The sequence below is a fragment of the Balaenoptera borealis genome (assembly GCF_965194805.1).
Source record: "Balaenoptera borealis genome assembly, chromosome: 10".
In the NCBI taxonomy this organism is placed as follows: domain Eukaryota; kingdom Metazoa; phylum Chordata; class Mammalia; order Artiodactyla; family Balaenopteridae; genus Balaenoptera; species Balaenoptera borealis.
The window spans coordinates 93,164,104-93,178,081 of NC_138874.1; the positions used below are offsets into that span (position 1 = coordinate 93,164,104).

General features: G+C 42.4%; 1 protein-coding gene across 3 annotated transcripts in view; it reads left to right on the forward strand.

Annotated features, from left to right (window-relative positions):
• Positions 1-9: 9 nt before the first annotated feature.
• Positions 10-13,978, forward strand: part of PDCD11 (programmed cell death 11) — a 40,712-nt gene continuing 26,743 nt past the window's right edge. For 2 of the 3 annotated variants that reach the window (XM_082408208.1, XM_082408209.1), the window contains exons 1-10: positions 10-145; positions 1,461-1,579; positions 2,568-2,699; positions 3,750-3,917; positions 5,386-5,547; positions 7,034-7,157; positions 7,658-7,839; positions 11,709-11,816; positions 12,933-13,139; positions 13,792-13,916. In XM_082408208.1, the coding sequence (XP_082264334.1) occupies positions 1,481-1,579; positions 2,568-2,699; positions 3,750-3,917; positions 5,386-5,547; positions 7,034-7,157; positions 7,658-7,839; positions 11,709-11,816; positions 12,933-13,139; positions 13,792-13,916 (1,307 nt within the window). In that variant the 5' untranslated portion in view covers positions 10-145; positions 1,461-1,480. Of the gene's footprint in view, positions 146-1,460; positions 1,580-2,567; positions 2,700-3,749; positions 3,918-5,385; positions 5,548-7,033; positions 7,158-7,657; positions 7,840-7,910; positions 9,054-11,708; positions 11,817-12,932; positions 13,140-13,791; positions 13,917-13,978 lie in introns of those variants that run through there. The other variant, XM_082408210.1, reaches the window with a different exon arrangement.

Sequence of the window (13,978 nt, forward strand, 5' to 3'; positions counted from 1 at the left end):
CCCGGTACAGCATACTAGCGGAAGTAGGCTTTGAGCCCGCCCACGCTTCCGGAAGAGCAGCGTTGGGCTGCCGGTGTTCTAGACTCCGCGTGTGTGATTACAGTGGCGCGGCCTCCGAAGTAGAAGTGCTGGCGTCCCGGGGCTGGTGAGTGGGGGAAAAGGCGACAAGGGTGGAAACTTCGTGGCTTCCAGGTCTGTCCCGGGACTAGGTACTCTGGATCCCTGCCATGCACTCGCAGTGCCGTGTGAGTGGTTGGGCTCCGAAGCCGGCTCTGCTGGAGTGGTCCCTGTAACGTCAGAATATGTCCCCAGGAAGTAGCTCAAGGCCCTTCTTTGTCGCGGGATCGCTTTACTCTTTGAAGCTTCAGTTTCCCCTTGTTTGAAATGAGATTAAGGGTCAAATTCCTAGCAAACTGGACCGCATTGCTTATTCTGTTTCTACCAAACACATCCATTCCTGATTCCAACTCCTAGGCTCCCTCTAGGTCTTCACCTCTTTCACAGTCTCAAGCCTTTTTAGATTCCTATTCCCAAGTGTCTCTCAGAACCAACCCCTCCTATCTTCTATTCTCACTTATACCTATTCAGTAGTTCTGGTTCTCATGATTTCTCTGTTGTACTGCAGTTGAATCCTTGTACCCGGTGTACCTTCCTTCAGTCCTATCTCCCTGTCCAATCTATAGCCTGCAGTATATATATTTTTTGGTTACTGTTCTATCTTTCCCTCTTCTTAAGGCTCTGACTTGCCAAAGTGAACGTTAATCTATTCACACCTGATGAAAGATCTGACACAAAAAGCCCAACGTGTCTTTTAAAATTTAACTCCAATTATTATGCTTTATTCACCTTGTAATCCAGTTGAACAATTCTTCAAAGAAAGGCAAGAGCAAACTTTTGAGCAGCTTGACGGACATATTGCTGGTGCTTATCGAAATAATTGGTTTTTTCCTATTTCCATGCTTTTTCTCATATTCCTTCTGTTTTTCCCTTTCCACCTGTCAAAATCTTATTCATCTTTTAACATTAAGCTCAAAAGCATCTTTTTCAGGAAGCTTTCCTCCTTTGCTGAAGCCTCATTATTTCCTACCTCGTTGATAGTTTATAATCTGATTTGTATTTTAGATCGTTTGTGTAATTGTTTTATCTTCTTAAAAGTGTGCATATTCTTTGAAGGTAGGGGTTATGTATTCATCTGTGTATCTGTGACTTAACTGAAGCTGCTTAATGATATTTACTACATTGAAACTAACTTCTGGAGAAAAATGTGTGGACTTGTGGTTTTGAAGCAAAGACCTTTGGAAAGATGACTTATGGATTATCTGTTGCCTGGCATCAAACCATCCATTTCTTAGTCCTGAATGCTGTCCAGCACATTGGTGCTAGAAGGCTCTATCTCTTGCCCATTGATCACAACCTTGACACTAAGGATACAACTCACCAATTCTTTGCTTTGTTTTTAGGACACCCAAACACGGCAACCATGGAAGAAAGCTTCCCCCGAGGGGGTACAAGAAAGACCCACAAATCAGAGAAAGAAAAAGCTTTCCAGCAGTCCTTTGAACAAGACAACTTATTTGATGTAAGTGGTGTGCTTTTTTGATAAGATGCACTGAACACTTTCTCTCTAGTGTCCTTATGGAGAATGAGCCTTGTTTGAGAATGTGTGGTTTTCCAGATTGGATTCTTGTTGAAGTCTACTTTTATAAATTAAACTTGTTAGAGAGTCCATGCCACCACAAGGCTATATCTTTTGAAGCATGGCATTTAGTATTTGAGTTTGCAGTGCCATCGTTTCTTTCTTTCTTTCCTTTCTTTGGCCACGTCACCCGGCTTGTGGGATCTTAATTCCCTGACTAGGGATCCAACCCGTGCCCTTGGCAGTGAAAGCATGGAGTCCTAACCACTGGACCGCCAGGGAATTCCCTGTTTCTTATTCTTAGAAACTTACCATGTTGATTAAGGATGGAGAGAAAACAGTTTGATCACTGCATTTTTGAATGAGGTCCTTGCTGTATAAAGTGATCATAATTTGCAGTAGAATTTGAAATCTTCACCTAGAGTAGGTTGTGCTCCAAATGCTAGAGGGACGGTAACTAACATTTGATTGTATGGTCTCATCTATTTTATGTAATCTTTCCAACTGTACTGTGTAGTAGAGATCATCATTCCATGGTGAGGAACTGAGGCCCAGAGAGGTTATATAATTTAGCTGAAATCACACAGCTTATAATGGTGGAGATAGGAATTTAACTCGTGTTTTCGTGACTCCACCTTTTATTTTCTTGCACTGTTCCAAATTGCTTCTCCCAGCGGGGAACCCCAGTGCTCATCCCAGTCAAGGGAGCAGGAACACAGGAGAGAAGGGGCTTTGAGAACAGAGCTCAGATTTTGGTCAAAGGGAGAATTGGTGTCAGAACAGGAGATTGGCGTTGAGGCGGGAATTAAAGGAACAATTGGGAGTGGCGTGGAGTAGAAGGGTAACAAAGCAAGGTGACAGAAGACCCAAAGTTGGAGGGAAAGGCCAGGATTACTGGTTTTTATTCTTTTGGATCTTTTGCCCCCTTTAGATTTCTACTGAAGAGGAATCCACCAAAAGGAAAAAGATCCAGAAAGAGCCAGCAAAAACAAAAAAGTTGAAAGTTGAAAAGAGAGAAAGCAGCAAGTTTGTAAGAGAGAAGTTTGAAATCCTTAGTGTGGAGGTTTGTCAAAGTTTTTTGTTTATTTTTAACATCTTTATTGGAGTATAATTGCTTTACAATGGTGTGTTAGTTTCTGCTTTATAACTGGTTTTGTTTTAAACAAACTCTCTGAGTTGCTTAAGTCTGTATATGTTCTTCTTCCTTTCCTGTTTCCTTTTTTCCTTCATTCTTTTCATATAAATATGTGTGTGTAGCTTATGTCTCTAGAACTTCTTCCAGTTTTGTTCAAAATTGAGCATTATTTCCTTCAATTATTAATTGGTGCCTGTGATCATGTGTTGTTTTTTTAGTTTTTCTTTTTAGCTGCTGAGTCCCTCATCCCGCCGATGCCCTCATGCAACTTGTGTTTTAGTAGAGTCATAGGTTAGAACTGGCAATAACTTTAGCAATCACTCTAATTCTACCCTTTCATTTCGTAGATGTGGAAATTATCTCAGAGAAGTGAAGCAGTCTTATTATGTTTCTTAAATTTTAAAAGAAAAAAAAAAGTCAAATGATAGTGAAGGGAAAGATATAGATTCAGCCTGCAGAATTATTTTCTTTGTCCTGTGTGCTACTTAAAAAAATTATTGTTTAACTTCGTGCCAACATTAGAAAACTAAAAAAATTTCCACAAAAATGTGATTTCCGGCTTTTTGTAAAAATTTGAAAGTGCTCACAGTACAAGCTCGCACTCCCTCATGTGTGTAGGCACACAGAGCTGAATGGTGGTTGCGCCCTTTAGACCTGGCATGCACCCTCCAGACTGCCACTGTCTCCACTGACTTGTGTCCTGCATTGTGTTGCCTGCTAGGCCTTTGAGTTTGGGCTGCTTGGAATAAAGGAAAAGGCGAGAGTGCCCTCCAGCACCCTGCTGGAAACACTGTTGTATAATGTCGATCTTTCATGGTGCTCAATCCGATGTGTGATGCGTGTACTGACATGTACACATATGTGTCTTGTAGCTTTTATATGTCAGAGTTGGGACTAGAAGCCAGAACCACCCCCCCCGCAACCTCCCCAATCATTGTTCTTTTCTCTGTTGTATACATTTCACTTTTTCTCTCCTAGTCCCTGTGTGAGGGGATGCGGATTTTGGGTTGCGTGAAAGAGGTAAATGAACTGGAACTGGTGATTAGTCTCCCCAACGGCCTCCAGGGGTGTGTGCAAGTGACTGAAATCTGTGATGCCTACACTGAAAAGCTGAATGAGCAGGTGGCACAAGAAGAACCCCTGCAGGTAAGGGAAACCCGGATGAAATCTGTAACTGGAAATAAGTAGTACACCAACAGATGTAAAATGACAACTTTGCTAAGTGTTAAGAAGGAAGGGTACAAGGCACCAAGAGAGTTTATAATAGGGAAATTTTTTTTCTTTTCTTCTTTTTTTTTCTTTAAAATAAGGGGATTTTGACTTAGCCCAGAGAACCTGGAAGACTTGCCTGAGGAAGGGATGCCTGAGCTGAGGTAGGAAGGATGAGGGTATGCTAGAGAAGGAAGGAAGGGAGTTCAGGCAGAAGGAGCACGATATGCAGCAGAAGAAGGCTAGTGTGGCTAGAGCAGAGAGAGCCGGGGAGAGTGGAGTAGGATGGGGCTGGAGGGCTGGGTGGAGGCCAGACCACGTTTAGGATTGTTTTTCTAGAATCAGTGGGAAGCCCTTGAAATGTTCTCACTGGGGTGGGTGCCATGTAGACAGCACAGAGAATGAATTGAAGAGGCATGCGTAGCTGCTTATAGACCAGTTAGGAGGCTGTTGCCGTTGTCTAGGCTCTGAGATTGATGGATTTACTGAGGGCTGAGGAGGTAAAGTCAGCGCTTAGTGACGAATTCCATATGGGTGGCAAGGCCGAGAGACGTGTCAGAGGTGAGTCCTAGGTTTCTGTTGAGCACGGCTTGACAGTTGGCCATACCATCCTGAGACAGGAAACCCTGAAAGGGGACCTGGATTAGGAGAGATGATCATGATTTGATTTTCTGTTATGTTGAGTTTGAGGTACAGTTGAGACAACCAGTAGATAGGTGATGCTGGAGCTCAGGGACGTTTGGGTTAGAAACATGAATGTGTGAGACTTCTTTGTATAGGTGGTAATTGAAGCTATGGAGGGGGAAGAAGTTGCTTAGAGGGAGCACATAGAGGGAGAAGAGACTGAAAGACGGAGCCTGGGGCAAATACTATATTTTAGTTGCTGAATAAAAGGAGAGTTGCTGTCAGAAGAAGGTGGGACCAGAGACACAGAGAAGAAAAAAGGTGAACGAAGGGTTGGAAGCAGCACCAGAGTTCAATGCTTTGTAAAGGTCATGTGAGAGAAGGACTGTAAAGTGGACTGTTGGGTTTAGCAACATGGAAGTCATTGGAGATTTTGTTGGGAGATCAAGTATGGAGTGATGGGGGTGGAACTCAGATTGCAGTGAGCTGAAGAGTGAGGAGAAGATGAGGAAGTAGAGACAGTAATTGTAGACGATTCTTTTAACACGTCATTTTACATCTGCCCATTGCGTGGAGATGTTTGGAGACCTTAAGCTGTAATCCAAGACTGTGACGTGGCCACAGGCCGCTTCCTTTGTGGGTGAGCAGTTACTCTCTTCATCTTTGGGCTTTTGGGCTCTTTGGGATCTGAGGATGAGAAACCGCTGAGCCAGGACCAAGCAATGAATTCTCAGTGCAGGGGAAGGGTACGTATCAGGTTTTTCTCATTCGTATTCTGCAGGACCTGGTCAGCTTGCCTGAGCTCTTCTCACCTGGGATGCTGGTGAGATGTGTGGTGAGCAGTCTGGACATCACAAAGAGGGGCAAAAAGAATGTCAAGCTGTCTCTGAACCCCAGAAATGTCAACAAAGTGCTGAGTGCTGAGGCCCTGAAACCCGGCATGGTATGTCTGTCGGGCCAGGGCAGAGGAGCAGGCAACATGCCTTCTCCCTGTCCTGCCTCCTGGGGTGTGTCTAGACTACCTTTCACTTTCAGCTTAACTGTTACACATGGGGATGCGTCTTTTCCTGGGGGGAAGGTCGCCAGGGTACTTTGGGTACTTAATGGAAATTGAAGACTTGAACCTAATCACATTACCCTGGAGGGGAGAAAGGGAAAGCAAGTCCAAGATTTGCTGGTAGGGGAAAAAAAATGCTTCCAAGGAATCTTAGCAAGGGTAAGAAGTAGTTCCTTGAAGTGCCTTCTTTACCGAGACTTCTTCACAGATTAAGTCTTTTTCAGAGGCCACTGGTGTTTGTGGGGAGAGCTTGCGGGCTGCTCTCTGAGAGCGAGAGACAGGGTAGACAGGGCAATTAGACTGTCAGCCGTACTAATGGCTGATCCACTACTGAATCTCCCAGGCCTATGCAGGTTCGGGAGGAATGAATCCCCACTCAGTGCCTCCAAGTCAAGTAGGTACAAAACACACTCATGTAAACTATACTCACTTAAGAGGAAGGAGATCAGTATGATCTTGGAACGTTTGGTTAGAAGCAGTGGAGTTTGGACCAGGCCCTGAACGTTGGGTCGAGTGGGGAATAACAGTAAGCCAAGTTGTAGGAAATTGACAGGTATTGAGAGGCCACTGTTGGACAGGTGCTGTTTTAGACACTTTCTCTGAAGAAATTTTCATAACAACCCTGTGAGGCTGATAGGTATCCCTCTTGTACATTTGAGAAAACAGACTGAAAAAGGTTTAAGTGACTTAAGTGGCCAAACACCAAATAGCTAGTAAGTGTCAGAGCCAGACTTGAATGCCACAGTGCTTCTCGTGAAAGGTAAAGGAGGTTGGCAGGATTTTGGGGGGAGACATCTTGGAGGTGCTTAGAAAAGACATGATGACAGCTAGAAGGGTAGTTCTGGATTCTCATTAGTCATGGTGCTGAGAGCGCTGGCACTGCAAGGCCATCTGGTTTATCTCTTTGCATAACATGAAAGTCTTTCCTATCTTTTGAAAATCCTCCAGGGGAGAAACCCCTCTCTGTCATTCCATTATTCAACGCCTCACTGTCTGCAAACCATAAGATCCTTCAAACCCTGGGAGAATTAAAGTTGATGTCTTTACCTCTTCTATCCTGTAGTAGGACTGAGGTTTTTTTTCTTTTTTTAAAAACAAATTTTTTTTTAAGTATAATTAATGTACAATATTATACAAGTTACAGGTGTACATTATAGTGATTCACAATTTTTAAAGGTTATACTCCATTTATAGTTATAATAAAATATTGGCTATATTCCCTGTGTCGTAGGGATTGAGGTTTGAAGTTAAAAGTGAGAGGATGTGTGGGATTATGGGATGGCGGGAACAGTCATGTTTGGTAGTGGATGTTTGTTATGTGTCCCATGACCTTTGACTTTTGAACTTCTGGGAATGCTTTGCCTTCCTCCAGCTGCTCACGGGCACTGTGTCCAGCCTGGAAGACCATGGCTATCTAGTGGACATTGGTGTTAGTGGGGCCAGAGCTTTTCTGCCACTGCAGAAAGCCCAGGAGTACATCCAACAGAAGAACAAAGGTGAGAGGAAGAAGAGGGACCAGTCCATGGTAGTGAGGTGGTATATGGGGGGATTATATTTAAATGCCACTTTGTTGAGTAAAATGCAGAATGCTGACCCTGAAGCATGTTTGGCTTTGCTAAAATCAACTGTTAATCTTAGGTGATAGAAAAGGGGAGATGTGGGAAGGGTCAGGGAGTGGCAGTCTCATTAAGATCTGATGGACCAGTTTCACTTTTTCTCACTTAGAAGATTCCAGTGAAATTTGGGCCCCCAGAGCCTCTGAACCAGTACTCTCCTGCCTTGTTGAGGTTTTCATATTTTTGTGTGGTAGTTGATTCCAGATCAGTTAGGGTCATTTCACGCCCTTCTTGTAGTTGGTCCCTGAGAAATTGGGAATGTGGGGAGTATTGCATAGTAACTGGGCAAGTAGGCCATGGATCTTTCAGGTATCACTTGAGCCCAAGTTAAAAGTCCTTCTCATAATAGGTATTTTTCCTTTTGGGGGCTGGACTTGCAGGTGCTAAATTGAAGGTAGGTCAGTACCTGAACTGCCTTATTGAAGAGGTGAAAGGCAGTGGAGGAGTTGTTAGCCTGTCTGTTGGTTACTCAGAAGTTTCTGCTGCCATTGCTACTGAGGAGCAAAACTGGACCCTCAACAGCTTGCTACCAGGACTGGTAGTCAAAGCCCAGGTACAGAAGGTAAGCCGTTCATTGCTACTACTATTTTCTAAAATAAAAATAATTTTTGTTAAAGTAGTACGTGCACACAATCTAAAATAGTGCTGTCCAGTAGGGTAGCCCCTGGTCCCATGTGACCATTAAGTCCTGGAAATGTAGCCAGTACCACGTGTTGAAATGATAATATTTTGCCTATATTGGGTTAAATAAACTATTAAAATAAATTTCAGCTGTTTCTTTGTAGTTTTTACAATGTGACTGCTAGGAAACTTAAAATTACATATGTGGCTTATATTTCTCTTGGATAGTGCTGATCTAAAAGATCAAGCGGTATTAAAAGGCTTATGATGAAGAACTCTCATCCCATCTAACTCCCATCGTTAACTCTTAGGTTATCTTTTGAAATTTACCTCTGTGTTTCGAAGTATAATAATAAGCTTCTGCTGCATCTTATCACTTTGAGGCACTGATTTTTAACTGCTTATCAAGGTAGATGAAGTTTTGGCTCTCTTATCCTTCCCTTCTCCCAACCTTTCAACAAAGGTATATTAAAATTTTGGCTAAATCAGTATTCAGTGTTTAAATTATATGACTACATAAATATTATTTATTTGCTGGGCTAGATAATATAATTTGTTTCTTGAACAGCTTTTTTTTCCTGGAGTTGCTAATCAGCTTTGTTTTTGTCATTTGCTGAATTCTCTTCCTACCTTTCACTATTTCTTCATACATCCTGTAGTTATTTTTCTCTCACTATTTTCTGTGTTTTCAAACCCTTTAAATAATCTTTGCTACTTTTTTCCCCTACCCAGAGCCCCTTTTCCTGTCATCCGGCTCCAGTCTGGACTGGTTGCTCTCTAGGGCTCCCTTCCCTGTCATCCCGGATCCTTCCCCACTCTTCTGTATTGGATAGAACCTTCTTTGATTCCATGTATTCCTCTTTTTTGGTTTACTCACTCATTTTAATGTGTCACATTCGCCGGAAGCATCCTCAGAAAAGCACATGGGAGGTTAATTTCTTTCCCCCATTTGTCTTGAAATTCCCAAGACCACTCCCAGGTTCGATGATTCACTAGGAAGACTCACCATCAGCATATAGTGGTCCTCACGGCTGTGATTTATTGCAGTGAAAGGAGGCAAAGCAAAATCAGCAAAGGGAAAAGGCCCATGGAGTGAAGTCTGAAAGAAACCAGGCACAAGCCTCCAAGAATCCTCTTCCAGTGGAGTCACAAAAGGTGTATTTAATTCCTCCAGCAGCAAGTTATGACAACATGGGTGAATGTTGTCTACCAGCAAAGCTCATTGAGGGTTTTTATTTGCGGCTGGTCACATAGGCACCCGCTGCCTGGCATGTACCAAAATTCCTGACTCTCCTAAGGAATTCGAGTGTTTAGCATAAACCATATTGTTTGCACAAATAGTTTAGGTACAGTGAGCCACTCAGTTCTGAGAGTGGTGGGAACCCTCTTGAAGTCTAAGTTCCCAGACACCAGGCCAGGGCCAACCCCACAAGCATGCTTTTCCAAGGATCGCAGTCTCAGGCCTGCTATGTTAACTCTTTTCTGCACACCTAGTATATCTGAAAATATCTTTATTCTGCTCTAACGTGTGATTGGTAGTTAATCTGGGGTTAGAATTCTAGGTAAAAAATACCTCAGAATTTTGAAGTTCTTGTTCCCATTGTCACCTGGCCTCTACTGCTGTTGAAAAGTCTGATGTTATTTTGATTTCCTTTTCTTTGTATGTTCAAGGATCTTGTCTTTATCCCTTTCATTTTAAAATTTCACGATGATGTGCTTTTGTATGACTCTCTTTCCATTTATTTGTGCTGACCTCCTGTAATCCAGAAATGTAGATCCTTAAGTTCTGGGAAAGTTTTCTGTATCACTGGTTTTTTTTTTTTTTTCCAATTTTTAAGTTGAGATATAATTCACATATAGTAAGATTCACCCTTTTAAAGTGTACAGCTTAGTGGTTTTTCAGTGTATTCACAAGGGTGTACAGCTGTCATCACTATTTAATTCCAGAACATTTTCATCACCCCAGTAAGAAACCCTGTACCCATTGGTTGTCACTCTCCATTCATTCCCTCCCTCAAGCCCCTGGCAACCACGAATCTACTTTTTATCTCTAGATTTGCCTGTTGTGGATATTTCATATAAATTGAACCATACAGTATGTAGCCTTTTATGTCTGGTTTCTTGCACTTAGCATGTTTTCAAAGTTCATCCATGTTGTAGCATTTATCAGTGATTCATTCCTTTTTATGGCTGAATAATACTCCATCATATGGAGTTGGTAGACATTTGGGTTGTTTCCACTTTTGGCTTGTTATGGGTAATGCTGCTATGAAATTTGTGTATAAGTTTTTGTAGGGACATATGTTTTCATTTCTCTTGAGTATATATCTAGGAATGGACTTGCTGGGTCATATGGTAACTCTGTGTTTTAACTTCTGAGGAACAGCCAAAGTGGCTGCAACATTTTACATCCCCACTAGCAATATAAGGGTTCCAATTTCGCCACATTCTCACAAACACTTATAATTATTCTTTTTGTTATAGCCACTCTAGTGGGTGTGGGTGTGAAGTGGTATCTTGTGAGTTTGATTTACATTTCTCTGATGATTAGTGATGTTGAGCATCTTTTCATGTGCTTATTGGCCATTTATAAATCTTCCTTGGAGAAATACCAACTCAGAAGTCTTTATCCATTTACAAGTTAGATAATCTTTTTATTGTTACGGTGTAAGGGTTCTTTGTATCTTCTGGGTACTAGCCCCTTATCAGATCTTTTAAAATTTTTAATATAATTTTCTTTTCTTTTTCTAGAACTCCTGTTAGTATGATGTTGGACTTAATGGATCAGTTCTCATTTTCTTATTTTTTCCTCTCTTCTTTGGTTTGGTACATGCATGTATTTGTCTATATCCTACCTCTGGGAAAGTCTCTCAACTTAAACTTCCCGTTCTCTATTGAGTTTTTGCTTTGACTGCCATGTTATGAGAGAGGCACTGAAAAACTGCTGGGAAGTCTGTGTGCCTGGGTGGGACTTGCTGACTGGCTGACTTCCCTGTCAGCGTCAGGAACTAGTGGCAACCTCCAGATGTCACTGTTAGAAGTCTTCTCTGGCATGTTAGATTTCTCTGGAAAGGATCTACTAACACCCGATTCAGGAGCATATAAGCCTGGCTGCCTAAGAGCTAGATGGCAGAAAGGGGCTGGCGGTCTCCATATCTATATATGATATTCAGAATTTTTCTTAATTCACATTTTCGTGGTTTGCACTGTTCCTGTGTCTTGAGTCTGGTACAGTTTCCCAGAGAATACCTCTCCCATTTTCTGTGGAGATGGGAGAAGGGTGGACCCTATAGTTTGAGGAGAGGACCTGGAGATCTGACTTAGTTTCCCTTATTTCAGTCACCTGCCTCCCTGCTCTCTTTTGAGAGGCTTGTCACCTCTACTTTCTTAGCTTTGCGGGGCTCTGTAGGGTGAATTGCTCATGGTCAGTATCTCCCTCTGGCAAGCATGTGGGTTTTTACCTTTTTAGTCTGAGCACATTGCCAAGTTAGCAACAATTTGTCCAAGTTGTCAGGCTGGCAGTTCCCCGAGGATCCTTGTGTAAAGCGCCTTCCATCCCTTTGGGAAATCCCGAGGGTGGAGGACTGATGTCCTCTCAGGCCCTGGGGCGATGAGCTTACTGAATTAAGAAACAGCCAGTGCCAGGAGATGTGCTGCCATTTCATTTTATGGGAAGAATGATGATAAGGGTTGGCTGGGGGAGGAGAGACACGCAGTTATCATTATCATGGATAATGTGGCTTTATGAACAGTCTCATTCCTGATTCCTTCAGAGAGATGGTTTTCATAACTGATTCTGTTTATTTCTAGGTGACTCCATTTGGCCTTACGCTAAAATTCCTCTCGTTCTTCACTGGCCTGGTTGACTTCATGCACCTGGACCCTAAGAAAGCGAGAACGTATTTCTCAAATCAGCCAGTAAGAAATGTTGCACTTATCTTTTCTGGATTTCAGTTGTGTCCCAACCAGCCATCCAGTGTCACAGCTGCTACAGGCAGGTCCTAGGCCTGCATGTGTACAGGTGTCAGAGGGGTGGTGAGGGGAATGAAAAGTGTCTTGGAAGGACCACAAGAAACTGCCAGTGGTTATTTCTGGGGATTGAGATTAGAGAAGGAGCCTGTGGAGAAGAAGGCAACTTGTAGTTTTTATTTCACACTCTTTGATTTTTTTTTCTTGGTAGTAAATCTTTGGCTTTTATAATTTAAAGTGTTCTAGTAGAGTGTTTAACATAGAACAAGATACATGTTTAAATAGACAAATGTAGTTTACAAAGTGCTATAATATAGATTCTATTTTGGGGAAAAAAAATGTCTTAAAAAGTACATCTGGTCAAAATGCTGGCTGATTATGCAATCAGGTGTTAGTGATTAAATCTGGGTGATTTTTCTACCCTTGTCTAAATATTCAAATTTTCTGCAATGAACATGGATATTTGGGAAGAAAATCCCAATATATGGTAATCATTGTTTTTTATTAAAAATCCTAAAATGATTTATTTTTTGTTTTTAACAGTAACACATACTAATGGAAGCTATAGAGACTTTGTTGGTTTTTTCTGTTGTTGTTTGTTTTATTTTTTTAAGTAAAAGTAGGTTTTCCCACCACCTAGTAATAATATTGTTAATTTTTTGGTGAACCTCTTTCTAGTAATATTTTTCTTCTTGTAGCCATATTTATCTGCAGAGTTGAGACATTTTATATGCTATGGTCTTGTGATCAGAGCAGGCTGTTTCTGGTGTGTTTCAGATGAGCTTCTGATATAGTGATGCCAGTACATGGCTCCTTTTGCATATGTGTTTTTAGCCTCATGGTGTTGAGGGGACCCTGGTATATGTTTTCCTGGCCTTGTGTTAGCGTTGATTCAGTCGGACATAGTTCCTCTGGGACATTCTGTTTGATTGCACAAGCTGATTTTAGTACTTACATCTGTAGCTTGGTCAACACATGGAGAGTCTTGACGCCTGAAAGTCTGCTCCAGGGTGCCTTGTCTCTGGTGTGCCTTGCCTTGCTCATTATGCCCTCTCCCTTGTTTAGGTACGGGCCTGTGTCCTCTGCGTCCATCCTCGGACCAGAACTGTGCGGCTGAGCCTGCGCGCTGTCTTCCTGCAGCCCGGGCGTCCACTCACCCGGCTCTCTTGCCATCAGCTGGGAGCTGTACTGGATGATGTTCCTGTCCAGGGCTTTTTCGGCAGTGCCGGGGCCACCTTCAGGCTGACGGATGGGGCTCTGGCCTATGCCCGGGTAAGGAGGCTCTTTGTTTCATCACGATCTTATCACCAGAAGGACTTTGGGGACACAAGTTCTTTTCTGCTTCCTTCATCCCTGGGTATTAGTTTCCTATTTTTGAATTTCCCCAAACGTGGCAGACAGTTCATAAGGACTAGAACAAGGTCTGTTTGTTATATTAGAGTGCCTTAAAATTGACTTGCCTTAATTGATACCTGGTTGATGGTAGGTACAAGAATGAGTTAGGATCTACACCAGGGCTTGGGAAAGTTATTTTAAAGGTCCAGATAGTAAATATTTTAGGCTTATGGATCATACAGACTCTGTCCTAACTACTCAGTTTTGTTGTTATAGCCTGAAAGCAGCAAGGACAGTATGTAAATGAAAGGGCACGGCTGTGGTCCAGTCAAACTTTTACTTAGAAATATAGGCACTTAATCGTGAGCTGTAATTTTTCGACCCATGATCTAGACTCTTCTCTGACTTTATAGAGATTCTGTGATAGTACAAAGCAGTTCTTTAGTTAGAGCAATTATTTTAACAGGTAATCAGTGCTGTTTTTATGGTAGGTGACAAATGTACTGAGTCATCTCCATGTCTGATTTAATGTCTGATTGCCTCAGATCTGTTGCTTCTGGCTGGTCCTTAATCACTTGGTACTTTGTAGCTCAGACATCTCTCCAATTCTAAGAAAGTCTTCAAACCTGAGACCTTCAAGCCAGGGAACACTCACAAGTGTAGAATCATCGACTACAGCCAAATGGATGAACTGGCTTTGCTCTCTCTGCGGACGTAAGTCTGTCACTAACTTGTGCGGGGTGTAGAGGTGTGCTCCTGTGCAGTGCACGCCCACA